General features: G+C 45.8%; 1 protein-coding gene across 1 annotated transcript in view; it reads left to right on the top strand.

Moving 5' to 3' along the window:
* ankrd50 (ankyrin repeat domain 50) overlaps window positions 1-19,539 on the top strand; it is a 60,477-nt gene extending 40,938 nt beyond the window's left edge. The window contains 6 exon segments of the mRNA XM_083651479.1: window positions 13,934-14,134; window positions 14,137-15,977; window positions 15,981-16,094; window positions 16,096-16,675; window positions 16,678-17,477; window positions 17,752-19,539. Coding sequence (XP_083507605.1) covers window positions 13,934-14,134; window positions 14,137-15,977; window positions 15,981-16,094; window positions 16,096-16,675; window positions 16,678-17,474 — 3,533 coding nt within the window. The 3' untranslated portion in view covers window positions 17,475-17,477; window positions 17,752-19,539.
* The last annotated feature ends 971 nt before the right edge of the window (window positions 19,540-20,510 follow it).

The following is a 20,510-nucleotide window of genomic DNA, read 5'->3' as shown; positions in this document are numbered from 1 at the left end:
TAAGCCGTTTTCCCACATGCGTACCGGAAAATTACCTGTAAGTCAATATCGGACATTTCCCTTCACACCTCTCCTCTGGCATGTGGGAATCTATCAGCGAAATTGCCTGTATGTGGGGGGGGGGGGGGGGGCGGCACTGCAGAGCGGGTGGGGAGTGACGTGTCGGCAAAACTCCGAATGGTGAAATAAGTTTGCTTGTTTATCCGTTCACCTGCATCGCGTTGAAGCACTTTTTACAGACTGGCTTCATTTGATGTGTCCGGGCTTGCCTTGGCTGTCGGCAACGTAAAGCAAAATACTTCCACTTTCGCTTCGTGCATTTGCTTAGTCCCTGTCGGGCTGTGACTTAAGGAGGAGGACGGACTGTGGCCAAAATCAGCACAGCACACCCACACATGAAGCTGACATAGGCTACTGCTCTTATTATCACAAGATCATTTCGCCAGTTTGCTTTAATGTGCGCGAATGATTAGATTATGCCCGCTGGAACATTAAGCAACGTGTGTACACCTCGCCTATGAGAGTGTCGCGGAAAATGACTGCACCCGTTTCTCACTAGTATCCGCTAAAGCGCATACCGCTCTTCTGACAGGCTAGAAAGTGGTGAAATCTCCGCGACGACGGGGTCGCGCTTATACCGGCACGGTGCCTTTCTCACATGCAGGCATTAGACCACCTACCGGTCATTTTGCGGTACAAAGCGCATGTGGGAAAAGGGCTCTAGTGTACTTTTAAATGTACAGCGGGTAATTAGCTGCTGTAATGATTAACTGGGTTGAGAGCAGCAAAATGCTATCAGTAGCAGTAGCCTGCATATGAGGCATTTAGGGAACATCAGTAAATTGTAGTGTCTACACAGAATACAGATAGCCTGCATGTGAAGCATTTAGGGGACATCTGTAATTTGTAGCTACAGAAAATAACCTGGGTTACACTTACGTTGTCGTGTGTTACTGGGCATGTAATTAACTGAGCCATCTTGCTGTAGCCTATCACACTGCAGCACGTCTTTTTTTTTCTGTTAGGATATTTATTTTGCTGAGGAAAAAGCACTGCAAAAAGGATTTAAATAAACATTGCTTTTGGCCTTGGTGCCCCAATAAATGTGTACTTATCAAAGGCCAAATTTGCCGTGCCCTAAAATGACTTAATTCCCTGACACCTATTTTATAATGAAAGTTACAGTCTCAGGAAATTACCTAGCTGCCCACATGGTCCAGGGCGGGTGTGTGTTTTTGTTGTGTCTCTTAAGAGAGAGGCCAGCCCACCAAGCGAGGACCTCAACCACGTCTTCCTCCTCCGCTCCACGACCATGAATGGAGCTTTCTTTACCCAGTCGCCAAGACACAGAGCTGATTTACCACCTCTGATCACACACACAGAGCTGCTTTACCACCTCTGATCACACACACACAGCTGCTTTACCACCTCTGATCACACACACACAGCTGCTTTACCACCTCTGATCACACACACACAGAGCTGATTTACCACCTCTGATCACACACACACAGAGCTGCTTTACCACCTCTGATCACACACACACAGAGCTGATTTACCACCTCTGATCACACACACACACACAGCTGCTTTACCACCTCTGATCACACACACAGCTGCTTTACCACCTCTGATCACACATACAGAGCTGATTTACCACCTCTGATCACACACACACAGCTGCTTTACCACCTCTGATCACACACATACAGAGCTGATTTACCACCTCTGATCACACACACACAGCTGCTTTACCACCTCTGATCACACATACAGAGCTGATTTACCACCTCTGATCACACACACACAGCTGCTTTACCACCTCTGATCACACACATACAGAGCTGATTTACCACCTCTGATCACACACACACAGAGCTGATTTACCACCTCTGATCACACACACACAGAGCTGATTTACCACCTCTGATCACACACAGAGCTGATTTACCACCTCTGATCATCACACACACAGAGCTGATTTACCACCTCTGATCACACACACACAGAGCTGATTTACCACCTCTGATCACACACACACAGAGCTGATTTACCACCTCTGATCACACACACACAGAGCTGATTTACCACCTCTGATCACACACACACAGAGCTGATTTACCACCTCTGATCATCACACAGAGCTGCTTTACCACCTCTGATCACACACACACAGAGCTGATTTACCACCTCTGATCACACACACAGAGCTGATTTACCACCTCTGATCACACACACACACAGAGCTGATTTACCACCTCTGATCACACACACAGAGCTGATTTACCACCTCTGATCACACACACAGAGCTGCTTTACCACCTCTGATCACACACACACAGAGCTGATTTACCACCTCTGATCACACACACAGAGCTGCTTTACCACCTCTGATCACACACACACAGAGCTGATTTACCACCTCTGATCACACACACAGAGCTGCTTTACCACCTCTGATCACACACACACAGAGCTGATTTACCACCTCTGATCACACACACACAGAGCTGATTTACCACCTCTGATCACACACACAGAGCTGATTTACCACCTCTGATCACACACACAGAGCTGATTTACCACCTCTGATCACACACACACACAGAGCTGATTTACCACCTCTGATCACACACACACAGAGCTGATTTACCACCTCTGATCACACACACATACAGAGCTGATTTACCACCTCTGATCACACACACACAGAGCTGATTTACCACCTCTGATCATCACATACAGAGCTGATTTACCACCTCTGATCATCACATACAGAGCTGATTTACCACCTCTGATCACACACACACAGCTGATTTACCACCTCTGATCACACACACACAGAGCTGATTTACCACCTCTGATCACACACACACACACACACAGCTGATTTACCACCTCTGATCACACACACACACAGCTGATTTACCACCTCTGATCACACACACACAGAGCTGATTTACCACCTCTGATCACACACACACACACAGCTGATTTACCACCTCTGATCATCACATACAGAGCTGCTTTACCACCTCTGATCATCATACACAGAGCTGATTTACCACCTCTGATCACACACACACAGAGCTGATTTACCACCTCTGATCACACACACACAGAGCTGATTTACCACCTCTGATCACACACACACACAGCTGATTTACCACCTCTGATCACACACACACAGAGCTGATTTACCACCTCTGATCACACACACACACAGCTGCTTTACCACCTCTGATCATCATACACAGAGCTGATTTACCACCTCTGATCACACACACACAGAGCTGATTTACCACCTCTGATCACACACACACAGAGCTGATTTACCACCTCTGATCACACACACACACACAGCTGATTTACCACCTCTGATCACACACACACACAGCTGATTTACCACCTCTGATCATCACATACAGAGCTGCTTTACCACCTCTGATCATCATACACAGAGCTGATTTACCACCTCTGATCATCACATACAGAGCTGCTTTACCACCTCTGATCACACACACACAGCTGCTTTACCACCTCTGATCACACACACACAGAGCTGATTTACCACCTCTGATCACACACACAGAGCTGCTTTACCACCTCTGATCATCACACACAGAGCTGCTTTACCACCTCTGATCACACACACACAGAGCTGATTTACCACCTCTGATCACACACACAGAGCTGATTTACCACCTCTGATCATCACACATACAGAGCTGATTTACCACCTCTGATCATCACATACAGAGCTGCTTTACCACCTCTGATCACACACACACAGAGCTGATTTACCACCTCTGATCATCACACAGAGCTGATTTACCACCTCTGATCATCACACAGAGCTGATTTACCACCTCTGATCACACACACAGAGCTGATTTACCACCTCTGATCACACACACAGAGCTGATTTACCACCTCTGATCATCACACAGAGCTGATTTACCACCTCTGATCACACACACAGAGCTGATTTACCACCTCTGATCACACACACACACAGAGCTGATTTACCACCTCTGATCATCACACATACAGAGCTGATTTACCACCTCTGATCACACACACACAGAGCTGATTTACCACCTCTGATCACACACACACAGAGCTGATTTACCACCTCTGATCACACACACACAGAGCTGATTTACCACCTCTGATCACACACACACAGAGCTGATTTACCACCTCTGATCATCACATACACAGAGCTGATTTACCACCTCTGATCACACACACACAGAGCTGATTTACCACCTCTGATCACACACAGAGCTGATTTACCACCTCTGATCACACACACACAGAGCTGATTTACCACCTCTGATCATCACATACACAGAGCTGATTTACCACCTCTGATCACACATACAGAGCTGATTTACCACCTCTGATCACACACACACAGAGCTGATTTACCACCTCTGATCACACACACACAGAGCTGATTTACCACCTCTGATCATCACATACACAGAGCTGATTTACCACCTCTGATCACACACACACAGAGCTGATTTACCACCTCTGATCACACACACACAGAGCTGATTTACCACCTCTGATCATCACACACAGAGCTGCTTTACCACCTCTGATCACACATGAAAAAATAGCAGCGCTCTTTGAAGTGGACCACCCTCCTCTCCCCATGCCCTGCCCCACCTATGGGGGACCGGCCCTTTTTCCCGAGGCCTGCGGGTGACCACCAAGGGACCACAAAGCATGGCCATCCCCTCTGCAAAACTTGGCCAACCAAACTCTTCAATGTCTGTGTGTTTTTTTATTATGACTTGCTTCTCTTTTTGGGCAAATGTGAGAGCTCAGTGGAGCTCAGCGAGATCGTCTGGCCGGCTGACAACACAAACACTGTCGTAAAGCTGTGAGGACACGTTATTTCTTCTGGGCTGCCGTGGAATGCTCCCCGAGAGAGAGACAAAGATGGCTCTGCTTACTGACTCCCCAGTAGATGACATTTTGCGGCATCATGGATAGAAGGGTTGATGTAGTGTGGTGCGAATGCTACAGATGCACTAGAAGCTATGAAATGAAATTCTCATTTTTATGAGGGATTTAGATGTCAAAATACAGTTTTCAATATTGAAAGGGGAAGGCACTCTCCAAGCAGAAATATTGAAACGCCTTTATTTCGTAGTTCATAGGAACATTTTGAGAAACAACTCAGAGAGGGAACTATCCGCGCCTCAGCTGGCGGAGCTTGCAAAACCTTGATCTAAAATAAAATATGAATTCTGGAGTGCACACACACACACACGGTCAATTTAGCCATTTTATTAGGTGTAAACGCACTGATATTTCAACAAACAAATGTCTTCCTCAGAGACTATGCGGAAGACACTTGTTTGTCGAAACGTCTGTCCGTTTACTTTGCACCCGGGCTAAATCAGGTAGAAGCACAATCGCACGACACCAAACTAAAGAGTACCTTTAACACAATGCCTCCACGCACCAAAGTCCAAGAGAAACCTTCTCATCTGGGCTTCTTTTAATCAGTCAGTAGAGCTGGTCTCTGCACCTCCATGCCTGGGTCAGACGGTTCAAGAAGAGCAAGCATGGCACATTTCATTTGCTCACCCCTCCCCCCCCCTCCCTTCTTGAAATTGGCTTATGCAGACAAGAAGATCTGTGTTCATATTCATGTACGTGGTGTCGTCGGTGAGGCTGCATGTGGAGCCTCCCCTGGGATGAGCAGAAGACCATAATCCTGGCTTGAATACTGTAATTTGGCAGCATGCAGTCTGACAGCCAGGTAAATGACAGGTCTACGCTGCAGCTAGAACAGGTTGGGTGCTGCACTGCGGTAACGTGACTCTAAACACGGCAGAGCGACCCGGCCAGCCTCTCTCCCCTCGGAGGTGATGCCCTTTGGTATGCGGCGTGCCCCTGCCAAAAGCTTTATAGACTCGGGAACAACGTTTTTTTTTTAGGCTGCGGTACAGAGTGAGACTTGTCAGCTTTTGCTTTAATTGAAGGGTGTTTTAATTAGGTCTTAATTGGACTTTAGGTGAAATTAAATGCAGTGGAATTCTTGGTATGTCATTGACTGCTTTTGCTGCAGGGGGAAGCGGACTCCAAAGTATAGACAGGGGCTTTTCTCCCACATTGCCTCTTGACTCGCATGCCAAGGATAACTTTGCAAGTACCTGATTCCACAGACTGAGCTCTGTGAGCTCTCCATGTGCTGGACTTATTTCAAAACTCTTGTTGTCTGGATGTTTCCCTGTGAACCTCAAATGGTTCCAGACCCTCTCCTGCTGCTGCATGTTGATAGCAGATAATGGGCTATTTGACTGGACGGCTAATAAAACAGGCAGGTGAATGGAAGCATGTGCCGATATGGCTGAATGAGGTCACTGGGAGGTCAGCCGATATGGCTAAATGAGGTCACTGGGAGGTCAGCCAGTGCAACGAGGAACAAAAACACAGAGAGAAATTGGGGGGAAATGTGATCCTCTATAGGGCGAGGAACTCCCACGACTATGAGAGCGTATCGCTGCCATGAAGGCCACAGCCGGCTGTTATCTCTGAAAAGTCCATAGGGATGTAGAAAAGCACCTTTCTTTTTTTTAGGTTGACATCTGTGAAATGACGCAGTTAGTTTGTTGGAGTCATGGAACTTATTCAGCACGTCAAAGATCATCTGACCTTTTTTAAATCAAAAATCAAATCAAAATAGCACACAGCAAGACATCAAACAGAAGAAAGCAGTGACTATCGGCTATAAAAGCCCTAACATCAGTGCTGCGTTTCCCTGATTTTGCAGAAAAGGCAATTGGTAAATGAACACTTTCGATAAAGTTCGTGCTATTTATACGGTTGGTTTTATTTTTGATCCGTGTATTCTTAGCACGAGTGGGAAAATGTTAGCACTCTGTTATTTTAGCAGTAGTCCTCTATTGGAATCTTTTCACTTGGATCAAGAATTTCCAGTCATCTCATCATCTGTGCAGCTGTACTTTATCAAGACGTTCCATGATATATAGTGACAACTCACTTAGACTAGATCTCCATTATGGGATATAGACGGAGGAGTGGAGGCCCATAGATCTGACCAGGTGTTGCTGCCTTATGAGTTACCGTAATCTCGTGTCACCATCCTATGAGCTCCCCTCATTCAAAAAACACATCTCAAGTGCAGAGTCTCATATCTCTGGCCCTTCATCGTTTGGCTGTGGGCTCTGCAACGTTCCGCATAAATCACCTTTTGATGGATGCTTTCCGCGGAATGTCGTACTTTTTTCCGTGCAGGTGGTTTGATAAGACTATTAGATTGCAGCCTTAAAGCGGTGCTTTGAATGTATTCCTCTCATTGTAAATTTTCGTTTGCTCTCACCCCCCTCTGCCTTCCCAGGCCTGTTCAGTTACACCGCGACGGGCCTGTTCAGTTACACCGCGACGGGTTTGACTGTTCCCGTTTGAAATTCAACATGAGGCATGTTTGGGCACGGGTGTTTTCATGTGCTTTTGCCCTCCAGCGTAACACCAATTAATTGTTAAAACGTAATCGTTTCACCATGTCTCGCCTATAGTGCTGTTTCCTATATCAGGAAATGTAAAAGAATCGCATTGACACATAAAAAGGTAGTTACGAAGCAAAACGTGGCTCTCTTCCAAGAGTTATCTTTGTACAGTTTGAAAGCGTGTCCTCATTAGTCCAGACTAGAGAAGCCCAGGCCTCTCTCTCTGCTTGGCTTTGTCTTTCTCACGTGTGCTCACTCACTGGCTCAGTGTTGTATTTAAGTCACTATATCTCCAGTCCCCAGTCCCCAGTGTTGGAGTCACGGTAAGGCATTAAGGCCATGTTCACATTACAGGCAAATCTGATTTGCTGATAAAGTCATTAATCACCATTATCTTGATTGGTTTCCCAAATCTGATTTGGGAGTGTGTCCGCACTGCCACAAATCTGATTCTCAAGTCGGATCTGTGTGTCCAGACCTAAACAGCCTATCTGCATGGGTTGCTATGGTAACGACGTGGGCGTCAGTAAATACGTACGTTAGTGACGTGGTTTTCCTGCGCAGAAGCATTTGATGACGACTCCGAGTTGCGAATGACGTTCAAATCAGATTTGGTGGATCTGCGCGTCCGCACTGAAGTCACATCAAGTCAAGTCAAGTTTATTTGTATAGCACATTTCATACACAGAGGCAATTCAAAGTGCTTCACATAAAATGGTTGACAGGAAAATAAAAGAATAAAAGAAGAGTATAAAATGGACATTTAAAATCATCACAACAAAACTTAAAAAAAAGAGTATAAAAAGTGCATTAAGCAACAGGCGCAGCAGTTGCAAAAATAGCTAAAAACTTATAGAGGACTCATTGGGTTTGCATAATAGAATAAATCAATTTATCTATATTGAGTCCCCCGAAATCATGACTATATAAGAAACATGACTACACACACATAAAACTCAGGTCAGGTCAGTCGAAAGCAGATTGGAAACTACCTCCATATGTGGTTTACGACAAGTGACACAAATCAGACTTGGAGCGTCCAGACTCATAAAACCAATCTGGATAAAGTCATTAATAGCTCATTAAAGTTCACAAATCAGATTTGGTCTCCTAGTCTGAACATGGCCTAATATAGCTAATTAGCTATCAATATCTTATGCCAATTTATTACAAAAAAGTAACAGAAACAAAAAAAAAGTCTTTATTTTTAACAAGTCCCGCCTCCGAGTCTCCAACTTCCGGGGTCCGAATGCATGAATGCTCGAGTCCAAGTCCGAGTCACCATCAGCGCTCAAGTCCAAGTCGGCTCACAAGTCGTGAAAATGAGTCCGGGACTCGGGACTCGGGTCCGACTCGACTACTACAGCACGAGCCACATTAATTTACGATGCAATAGAATATGCTATAATCTCCACTCTTCTGTGGAATAGTATAATATGAGATGGTGTAATCAAACGAGCAACATCATTCTCACATAATGAAGTAGTAGCAGCTCACTTTTCAAAAGGCCCGTTGTTTGCGGCCCCGTTGTTTGCGGCTCTCCTCCACATAGTTGTGTCGAGGAGGTTGTTGGCGCGCTCCTGTGTTTTGGAGCTGGGAACCGTGCAGCTGTCGAGCAGACGTTTGTCGAGCGTGGCTTTACTGGAGGAGAGGGCAACAAGGCTAGGGTTTCTGTTTTCTTTTTGGATCCTATGACTTAAGATGGTGTCTCGCGAAAGAACGTGCCGAATCTGAGACGCTGCCATTCTGAAATCCTGGGGTTGATGAGCTGGAACGTTTTCGCTTCTCAACACACCCGCATGTGCGTGTGCGCGTGTGTGTGTGTGTGTGTGTGTGTGTGTGTGTGTGTGTGTGTGTGCGTGCACACGCTGCCTCGTTTGTCATCTGAAAAATTAATCTGGAAGGCAAACAGTCCCTCTTTTGTACGTGGGGCTCTGTCTCTTGTGGCTGCTATCCAGTTCCGTAACGAGCAGCAGCTGGCTGAGAGGCCTGTACTCAGGAGCTGCATCCATCGCCCTGATCAATGTGTCATTTGTTGCTTGTTTAGCAGTCGCTTTGTTCAAACTCACACACACACACACACGCACGCACGATGTTCAGCTACAGTTTGTGTAGTCCATTTGTAAGGGTGCAAAATCTAGCTCCTCACTACTGTTGGGTTTTGGCGAGAAAGAAAGCGGTTCTTGGAAAGCATTTGAACATTTGGTGGTAGCAGCCAATCAGAGTTATTGCAAAGTATTTAATAGTAGCTCCTCTGTTACATGACACAACACATGGCGCAGCGGCCGGCGAATACTTGGTCGGATGCCTTTGCCCTGTGGCTGCTTTACTGCTTTATCTGCAATAGTAGGGCGAGGAGGAGAACGCACGCCATGACTTCACAGTTGCGACCCGGGCCTTATGAAGTGATGTCTGCGGGTGACTCAAGTGGAAATTGTAGGTCATCTTCCATCGTTTACAGTCATTGAAAGAAAGGTCTTCTTTTTTTGGGGGGCGTGTTCAGACACTCTTGCTTTTTCAACCCCTCCCCCCCCCCCAACATGGATTTTAACATGTTTTTCTAATCCATGCAAGCGCTTCATTTCATGGTAGCTGCAGTCACATTTCTCCACTCCTTCTCCCTCCTGCAGCTTTCTGTGTATCTTCATAATTGGCGTGTCAGCGAGCGTGGAATGTAGGAGAAAGTGTTTCTCATCAAACAATGATGGCGTGGAAGACATTTTTCTTTTGTTCCGCTGTCAAATTATTCATGAGACACTCTCATCTCCGGAATGGACTTGTAAGGCACGTGTTCTGTTTTTTTTCTCCTAGTCCCTCCCTCAGCGAAGGGAACCAATCAAAATCCAGCATCGAGGCAAAAATATTCAAATCTCACGCTTTGCTGAAGTCGATGGCTGCATGAAAATAGATGTTTCTTTTTGGTTCCCTGAAGTTTTTCTGTCCTTTTACCCTCTCAATGCCCCCCCCGCCTCTCAGCTCGTGGGTTTCCTGTCCCAGCTGGAACCATCCCAGAACGCCCAAAGAAGGCTTGGGTCCATAAGGAGTAGGAGGACCAGGAAGAGTCAATGACGTCAGAGTCAGACGTGGGGCGGGGGGGGGGGGGGGGGGGGGGGAGGGGTAAGGCCATTCATGCAGTGCCAATTTTTGGAGCATGAAATGGTGAATGAAAACGTTTGATACTTTGCCTTGTGTTGACTAAGGCACTTGTCATTGGGCTTTTTGGCTGGAAAGCAGAGATCAAAGTCACAATCAAAAGAGGAAAGGAAGGCCATAAACCAGCCAGTCAGGCTTGCAAGCCTCAAAAAAGGCCGTTATGACTTTTGTTTGAGCTTTTGATTTAGATCTGAAAGGAAATGTCCCAAAATGGCTAATCTGCCAGATTTCGGGGAGAAAGGTTTGGAATATACACAAAATCTCAAAAGTAACAGAGTGCTGGAGTATTTTACTTTCCTGCTTGTTTACTTTGACTTGAATGAAATCTAACTTTGGTATTCGTGCTTCTACTGAACAAAATTATTTTGGTATCTATTTTGAGCCTATATGGTGCATTGAAGCCTTTGCATTTTCAGTCTTGGCGGCATTTATGAACTGGGCGTCTGTGGAGCCCCCCCCAGAGAGGGTGGGTGGCGGAGCTAACGCAATAGACTGGCTCTTCGTGTTACTGTAGGTTCCTGACATCTCTTGTGTGAAGTAGGATAACAAGCTAACCCCCCAGTCCAACAAAGTGACTAATGTCACATGCAACACTGTTTGGATCTCACCTGCAATTTCCGCTCATCGCCATAGGTGTCAGTAAAGAGAACAAAACGGACATATTTGAGATGATCACTTTTAAGTGTGCAGAATCCCTTCTTTTCATTTTGGACCCTCGTCATCAGTGTTAAACCTGCACTGTGCATCATGCGTTTAGCCCTGCGTGTCTCTCCTGGGATGTTAGGGACTCATCCCTCTCTGTTCCTCCCAGGCCCAGGCTGGGAGCCGGAGCAGGAGGTCATGGAGCCTGGGAGAGAGGCGGGGGGGAGGGGGGGGGGGGGGGGGGGCAATGGAAAATCCACATAGTCACTGAAAACAATGGCAACATCAGAGTGGGTTAGGGTCACTGGGTTCTTAGGATGATCGAGGGAGCTTACTGTACATTGCTGGAACGTGATACTGTTATGAGGAATAAACAGTTTGTCAGTTTGGACACTTTGCACAGCAGCCCCACTACCATACATGAATTGACATCTGGGGACATATATACTATAAAGTAATCTGGAGTGAATGTTTCCTTCACCACTTTTTCCTCGTAGCAGTGCCTGGAGGTTATTGGTTTCACATCTGTCCCAGTTTTTGGTCTAGTTTTAGGTTGGAGTTAAACTTGTCCTCATTTGGATACCTTATGATAAAAGCACAGTTATATTAGTACAGTTACATATTATAAGTATATTTGTTTTGTGTTTTGTTCCTTGCAGTGTTGTATTTGAGATCTTTGCTAAGTGAATATAAAGGAAACAGCAGACCTCATTCATAAAATGTTTTATTGTATGAATCTTGTGCCTAAGTAAAAAACAGGGTTTCATTTTCTCCATCATATCAAAGGATCAAAATAAATTATATCTAAATATCAAAGGTGTGAATTCTAGAATTTCATCTTCTACATGCTGTGTATATATATCTTATATATTATTATATATAAAGCCCACGGTATTGAGGTGTGCTTATCTTGTCAAATAGGCTCGTCAAGATTCAGAAGTGGGTGCTGTTTTAAATGGGGCCTGTTATCCAAGCTGTCAGTACCTGCTTGGGAACTCGCAGGCTGTATTTGTTTTTCTATAAAAAACCCACACAATGGGCCTGGATTGGGGGAGGTTCGTCATTTCTCTCCAGGTGTGGTTACCATTGGCCCTGTGCGGAATAAGATTTCACAGCCTTTTCTGCCCACACAATAGCACTCAGATGAAGAGAGCAGTGCCTCAGGCTGGGTGACAATGTGTGATTCATATTCTGCGCAGGGAAAAAGTTGTATTATATCATCAATCTAATCTAAGTTACTCGTAAGGACGGGCGTTTTTGGTGTTGATTCATGTACATCTTTTCAAGTCAGAATTCAACTTTGATACACAGAGTTGCTAAATGAATAGTTTACAACGAATAAGATACCTGAAGTTAATGTACACTTAAAGACTGGGTTAAAATTGCACCTCTGCTTTTCAGGAAGCACAGGTGTTCACTAGCTTGTTCCATGGCAAAGCAGTTGGATATGAAAGTGTTGTGACATGCCCCTTTTCCCAGAGCAGGAAACCTGATAGTATTGAGAAACATGTCAATAGCACTGAGGGAGCCTCCGCTGATTTTGTTCTTCTTGCCCCGCTAAGCCTGAGAACCATGGGAACTGTAAATAAAAGTATGCAGAAAGACTCCCTCTGCCCCTGGGTTGCAGCCGACGCAGACCGTGAACAGATTATTTGAACATGGAGAAAACCTCACTTTAATGCCCATTAGTGGAGGCTATTATGGGGCTATTTTTCCACTGTCTGGGAGAGGGATTCCCATTAACGATAATTAATTAAGACCCATGGTGATATTTCTCTTTTTCACGAGGATTTCTAAAGGTCTGCACTGAGAGCATGTAGCATGCTAATGAGTGAGACACTGGAGAGAGATTTAACAGGCCATTGATGTGCTGCAGGCATGGAAATGATCTCTCCCTTGTTCTCCATTTCAGTTCTCCTACTTCTTCAGCCTCTCAGCTCTGCCCCTGCTGATTAAGCACCAAAAGTCTATCAAGTCAATACATGGCTTTAGTGGCCAGTCAACCCTGCTTTAGTATTAAGGCAGTGATTTTTTTTACCTATTTCTTTGTTTCAGGATCCAGAGTATTTTTCAGCTTTTTGTCTTTAATATATTTCATTCTGAAGTTATAGTTCTCCCCCCCCCCCCCCAAACAGACACACTTGCGAAATTATTCAAATTTAATAGTGGTTCTGCATCAAATACTATTTATTGCACTGACTGGTGCCTTGCTTTTGTTTGCCATTCATAGGCTGTACTGATAGTGACCTGCTGAAACTGAGCGCTGCCAGCGACCAGAGGGGTCAGAGGGGTCATGCTCTCAATTCCTCTGAAAAGCTTTATTTTAAATACGTGGCTAATTATCTTGTGCCTTAGGAAATTAAAGGCTGGCTTAAGCAAATTATCTGAAGGTAAAAGATCAGTGGATAAATAGCTGGTATGATGTCAAGGTTAGACTTCAGATTGTGACTCTATTGACAATGCCATTAATTGACAGGTTTATACCTGTAGTTTATATATTTTTATATTGCTCATGTATTTCCAAATTATTTATGAAATGTGTGTTGAAATGTTTATCTTATCTGAATTTTTTCCAAACGTTTTCCGTAATCAGACTCATCTAATGTACCTTTCTTTTCTTTTCTTTTTTTTATCTTCGTCAGGATTCCGCAAAATCAGCCTTGACGATCTGCGGAAGGCCTACATCGTGAAGGACGTCCAGCAGTACATCCTCCACAGGCTGGACCAGGAAGAAGCCCTGAGGCAGCATCTGACCAAGGAGACGGCCGAGATGCTCAACCAGCTGCACATCAAGAGCAGCGGCTGCTTCCTCTACCTGGAGCGCGTGCTGGACGGCGTGGTGGAGACTTCATCATGCTTCGCGAAATCCGGGACATCCCCGGCACACTCAACGGTCTCTACCTGTGGCTCTGCCAGAGACTGTTTGTCAGGAAACAGTTTGTCAAAGTCCAGCCCATCCTCAATGTGATCCTGGCAACTTGCAGGCCGCTCACGGTCAAGGAGCTGTACCACGCGGTCTGGACCAAAAACATGACCCTGACCATGGAAGAGTTCCAGAAAAAAATGGACATTCTCTCCAAGTTGTTGGTCGACGGCCTTGGGAGTACGAAAATCCTTTTTCACTACAGTTTTGCAGAGTGGCTACTGGATGTTAAGCACTGCACCCAGAAATACTTGTGCAATGCAGCAGAGGGGCACAGGATGTTGGCGATGAGCTACACCTGCCGGGCCAAGCAGCTCAAACCGCTCGAAGTGCAAGAATTTGCCCTGCACCTTGTCAATTCCAATCTGCAGATTGAGCCATTTAATCTGGCTCTTTGGATGGTTTGGAATGGTACTCCTGCAAAAGACTCTCTAACCACTTCCATACCAAAAGAACAGGAGGTGCTACAACTTCTGGTCAAAGCTGGCGCTCACGTGAACAATGAGGACGACCATGCCTCATGTATTGTGCAACAGGCCCTGGAAAGAGAGGACTCAATACGGACATTACTTGACAACGGGGCCTCCGTGAACCAGTGCGACTCCAACGGGAGAACTCTGCTGGCCAACGCTGCATACAGTGGCAACCTTGACGTGGTGAACTTGCTCATATCTAGAAGGGCAAACATGGAGCTAGAAGACAACCACGGACAAACAGCACTTACTCTCGCAGCGAGGCAGGGCCACACCAAGGTGGTCAACTGCCTTATTGGCTGCGAGGCCAACATAAACCACACGGATCATGACGGATGGACCGCCCTTCGCTCAGCAGCCTGGGGCGGACATTCAGAGGTGGTATCTGCCCTGCTCTACGCTGGGGCCAAAGTGGATTGTGCCGACGCCGACAGCAGAACGGCCTTGAGAGCTGCCGCTTGGGGAGGTCACGAGGACATTGTGTTGAACCTCCTTCAACATGGGGCTGAGGTCAACAAGGCCGACAATGAAGGAAGAACAGCTCTCATTGCTGCGGCGTACATGGGACACAGAGAGATTGTGGAGCACCTCTTGGACCACGGGGCTGAGGTGAATCATGAAGACGTGGACGGGAGGACTGCCCTCTCAGTCGCTGCTCTCTGTGTACCCGCAAGTAAAGGCCACGCTTCTGTCGTAAGCCTTCTGATCGACAGGGGAGCAGAGGTTGACCACTGTGACAAAGACTGCATGACCCCTCTCCTTGTGGCCGGCTATGAAGGACACGTAGATGTAGTCGATCTGCTTCTGGAAGGCGGAGCCGATGTGGATCACACGGACAACAATGGCCGCACCCCTCTACTTGCTGCTGCGTCAATGGGCCACGCCTCTGTTGTCAACACACTGCTCTTCTGGGGAGCGGCTGTTGACAGTATCGATAGCGAGGGAAGGACTGTCCTGAGCATCGCGTCCGCTCAGGGGAATGTAGAGGTGGTCCGAACTCTGCTGGACAGAGGTCTGGATGAGAATCACAGGGACGACGCTGGCTGGACACCGCTGCACATGGCTTCCTTCGAGGGCCACCGTCAAGTGTGCGACGCCCTTATCGAGCAAGGCGCTCGTTGCACAGAGGTGGATAACGACGGTAGAATACCCCTGATATTGTCTTCGCAAGAGGGACATTACGACTGCGTGCAAATTCTTCTGGAAAACAAGTCGTGCATCGACCAGAGGGGATACGATGGAAGGAATGCTCTCAGGGTGGCCGCGTTGGAAGGCCACAGGGATATTGTTTGACTGCTGCTGAGCCACGGCGGTGACATCGATTACAAAGACGCCGACGGCCGGCCGACGCTCTACATACTGGCACTTGAGAATCAGCTGGCCATGGCCGAGTATTTCCTTGAAAATGGGGGCAAACGTGGAAGCTAGCGACACTGAGGGCAGAACGGCACTCCACGTGTCCTGCTGGCAAGGGCACGTGGAAATGGTAAGGCTGCTGATAAACTATCATGCCGACGTCAACTCCTGTGACAACGAGAAGCGTTCGGCCCTCCAGTCCGCTGCTTGGCAAGGCCACACAAAAGTGGTGCAGTTTTTGATAGACAATAACACACATGTGGATCATACGTGTAACCAGGGTGCGACTGCACTGGGTATAGCTGCCCAGGAGGGCCACATTGATGTTGTGCAACTGCTTCTTGAGCATGGTGCTGATCCCAACCATGCGGACCAGTTTGGGCGCACAGCAATAAGAGTGGCAGCAAAAGGCGGCCATTCGACGATCATCAAACTCCTGGAGAAGTATGGGGCTACAACTCTGAATGGCTGTAACCCCTCCCCAGTACACACCATGGAAGAGAAAACACCGTTGTCTGTCACCGGCAAAATGCAGTCCCTCACCATCAAATCGAGTAGCTCTGGCAGCACGGGAGCTGGAGATATGCAGTTGTCTGGCCGCGGTCTCCCCAATGGACCCGTCCACGCTTTCAGTTCCCATCAGAATCTCCCGATTCCACTGTAGACAGACAGAAGTCCTCCCTCTCAAATAACTCCCTCAAGAGCTCAAAGAACTCCTCTTTGAGAACCACCTCGTCCACAGCTACAGCGCAGACCGTGCCAATAGACAGTTTCCATGGACTGACATTCACAGAACAAATCCAACAGCACTCCCTGCCTCGGAGCCGGAGTCGACAGTCTATTGTGTCCCCTTCCTCCACCACCAAGTCCATTGGTCAGCAGCCATCATCTCCATCCAACGATTTTGACTGGACACAGTTAAAACCTGGTCTTAAGTCAACAAAGGGAAGTAAGACCGGAAATGGGACATCAAATAGTAAAGGGGCATTAGGAGACAAGAAAAAACTCAAGAACAGTGGCTCAACCCAAGGACAGGTTCTGGAGTATGAGATGACACAGTTTGACAAGAGGATTGCCCTCAACAAAGCAGTAGCAAACATTGCAGTGAAGGATCCCCATTGTAAAATCATGATCGGTAGTTCCATCCAGCAGGACGGGGGGCAGGACCAAGATCAGTTATTTATCCAACAGCAGAGCCTTGCTGAGAAGAAGAGGAATGGCATTATGACCAACCCCAACTACCATCTACACGGCAATCAGGTGTTCCTGGGGAGGGTGTCCGTTCCTCGGGCTGTGCAGAACAGAGGCCACCACGATGTTCTGGAGAACTATCCCATAGGGGAAACTGAGCTAAGCCTTAAACAAGCCCTGAAACTGCAGATTGAAGGATCCGACCCCGGGTTTAACTACAAAAAGGAGACCCCTTTATAGCTGGTAAGAATGACTTTTCAAACTAATCCCACAGTCTGTGTGACAGCACATAGGCAACGCTTTAGCTTGTCTGTTCATTTCCAGTGTCGACTCAAATATAGTGGCTAATAGGACATTGTAGCTTTTACTGGATTGCACCCAATAGAACCATCATTATTTGGACTGTGCATGATGGATGTATTCAGAAGAATGCCTCAATCTGGCCAAGCAGACTCCCCCCCCCCCCCCCCCCCCAACCAATAACGCATTAACCTAAATCATTCCTATACCATTTCAGATGTGCTGAATTCCATTCGTCATGCAGAGACATTGGAGGGAATGTGCCAAAGCAACTATTTTCATCTGCATACAAAAAAAAGATTTTATTTTTTTGCCACTCATCAGTGGGAGACCTCAAAAAAAGACCTAGGGAAGATTGTTGATTGCTGCCTAAGGCTTATGTGAACTGATACTTCAATGTGCCTACATCTTGTTACAGCCTTCTTCATGTATTCATGCACACTATCATTTTAATTTAATGTATTTGCTATTTAATAAACAGTGTATGCACTTTTAAGAGTAAAATGACAGACCTGCATTTGTTCCCTTCGCCCTGGCCTGTACCCCCACCCATGTGTTTTTATCAAACTAATTGTTCAAGAGGAACGTACCAATGCTTTTTTTTATTATTTTATATTACATTTGTTGTTTTGTTCTGTCTGCTTTTTTCTTTCTTTCACACTGACAGCAATGTACCACTGAGTACATTGTCGCATCAAATAGAGGACATAAAAGTAATTGATGCCGAGCGTTGATACTCTGCCTTTCTAGAGACCCCAAATAATCTGTGTTTTAACGTTGATCAGTGTGCTAAACCTATGTTGTGTGTAATATGTTAATAGCTATGGCAATTTACTTCACAAGTATATACAAGCATATTTATTTTTGGAAAAAAGCCACTTTTTGCTACATTTTTGTGTTGTACGCTCTACCATGGTGCTGTGTTCAAAAATTGCCTGCAGTTATTTTGGACTCCCAGTTTTGTTGGCTTTGTGCATTGTGTATTATTACAGATATCCAAGGGAGGGGGACAGTTCATTGAAAATGTAAAAAAAAAAAAAAAAAATCTGTGTTCATTTTGTCCCTATGGGATTTTTCAGTTTGTGTGTTTATATTTTCGTGCGTGCATTTAAAATATTTAAATAACCCATTGTGTACCGTCAGCAAGAGTTTGGTGCTAAATGCAACAATTTCAAGTGAAAGTAACGATTGAAAAAAAATGCATTTGTCCGCAGAGTTACATGTATAACCTACTGCAATGCAAGAAACAAAATTCAAGCTTTGTTTCCCTTATTATTGTCATGTGGTTCATATATGTTTCCGTAATTCCCGCTGGTATGTTGAGGGGCATGGTAGAAAACAGCTCAAAGTGGTCGTTCCGCCATTAAGACAACTTGTAGATTTCAATAATATCATGGTCTGAAAAGCAGTATTTGAAATGTGTCGTTGTGAAGCCAAAGTTGAAACAACATACTTTGTCCCACCCCCTCCCTCCTCTGTGAGCAGCTGTATATCAGCTCAACAGGACCTAACCCCGGTGGAGATGGGAGGGAGGAGGTCCCTCCGCTGTGACGCTGCCGGGGAAACTGAGACATCTGTTTCTCATGAGCGATGCGGAGCTGCGTTAGCGTTTACAGGCTGTGTCATATTTTTGCAGGCTTTTCATAATGTTAACAGTGAGCTATTTCTCGCCAAGAGCGGGGGATCGGGAGGGTGGAAACCTATCGCATGCACACACACTTATAAGCCCTATTCAAAGCTCTCGGCTCTTCAGTACGACAGTAGCTCCAAAGTGTATGCCATGAAGGGTCAACGGAAGGATTGGAGGCGGGACCAGGTCTAGAAGCCGTGTTGGAAAACATAGTCTTGTTAAGCAGTTATCTTGTTTGTCTTGCCTGTGTTTTGTCTGTCATCTTTGATTTGACTGTCAATGATTGGATTGTAAATAGCTTACTATGTACATTCAACTTTCATTTAAAAATAATTCCTGTATTATATGAAGTGGAATTTTCTGATGTATAATAAAGTGCTTAATAAACATATTTGCTTTACTGCTGGAAAATAAGTCTTTTGCTGTTTTATTCATGCATAAATATTGGATATGGAGAGAAATTGCATAAAATTAAGAATGCAGTGATTTGATTGATTTCTTTTCCCAGAGTGCTACTGTAGCGTTATGGAGGCTGGCCTGTATTAAGAAGTTTACATGAATAAGTAGTTAGCATTTCTAATTATATTCTTTTCTTTTCTTGTCTTCCTATCCGTGGTTTGAAGTGCTACATATCCCTAGATTCAACACTGATTGGCTGATTGATTTTCATGGTACAGAATAGCTTGTGTTGGCACTGATGCACCATTAACTCTCATGAAGCCTGAGATTCTTTTTTTAAAGATGGATGATAAAATGGCAAGTAATATGGAAGGTATAGGAGATTGAGAGGGGGATGACTTACCACTAGACAGCTACCAGAAATTGACAAATCTGTGTTGACAGCAGTCATTTATTGGCCATTTATCCTCGACCTTGCTGTACCTCATGGATGAACGTCTGCTTTGAATCCAGGGGCTTTTTCCCCCCCAAAGAAGTACATTTTCTTTCCTCTGCTAAACCACAGGCTGTGCTGTCAATCCTCCCTCCACTGTTGGTCATGTGATGGTGGAGGGCGGGGCCAAACCAGGACACGGCAGCCAGGCATCAGAGCAGCACTTGGATCAGGCTGAAGTGGGAGTGTGCCAAGCGCTATCACAGCCCCCTCCCGCCAGTTCACTCAGTTCATCTCAGCCAAAAGCATGCTGCAAGCCAGAGATTGGAATACACACATGTTGAACTGCTCTATAATACTGCAGAGGTGTCAACGTTTTTGTCGAAGAATTTCCAGGCTATAGTGCAGAGATGTCAAACTGCTTGTTGAAGAACTTCCAGTTTGAACAGTAAGGCCATGTTCAGACTATAGGAGGCCAAATCTGATTTGTGAACTTTAGTGACCTATTAATGAT

Source organism: Poromitra crassiceps (assembly GCF_964638095.1).
Source record: "Poromitra crassiceps genome assembly, chromosome: 15".
Taxonomy (NCBI): Eukaryota; Metazoa; Chordata; class Actinopteri; order Beryciformes; family Melamphaidae; genus Poromitra; species Poromitra crassiceps.
This window is presented reverse-complemented; position numbering and strand designations above follow the sequence as displayed.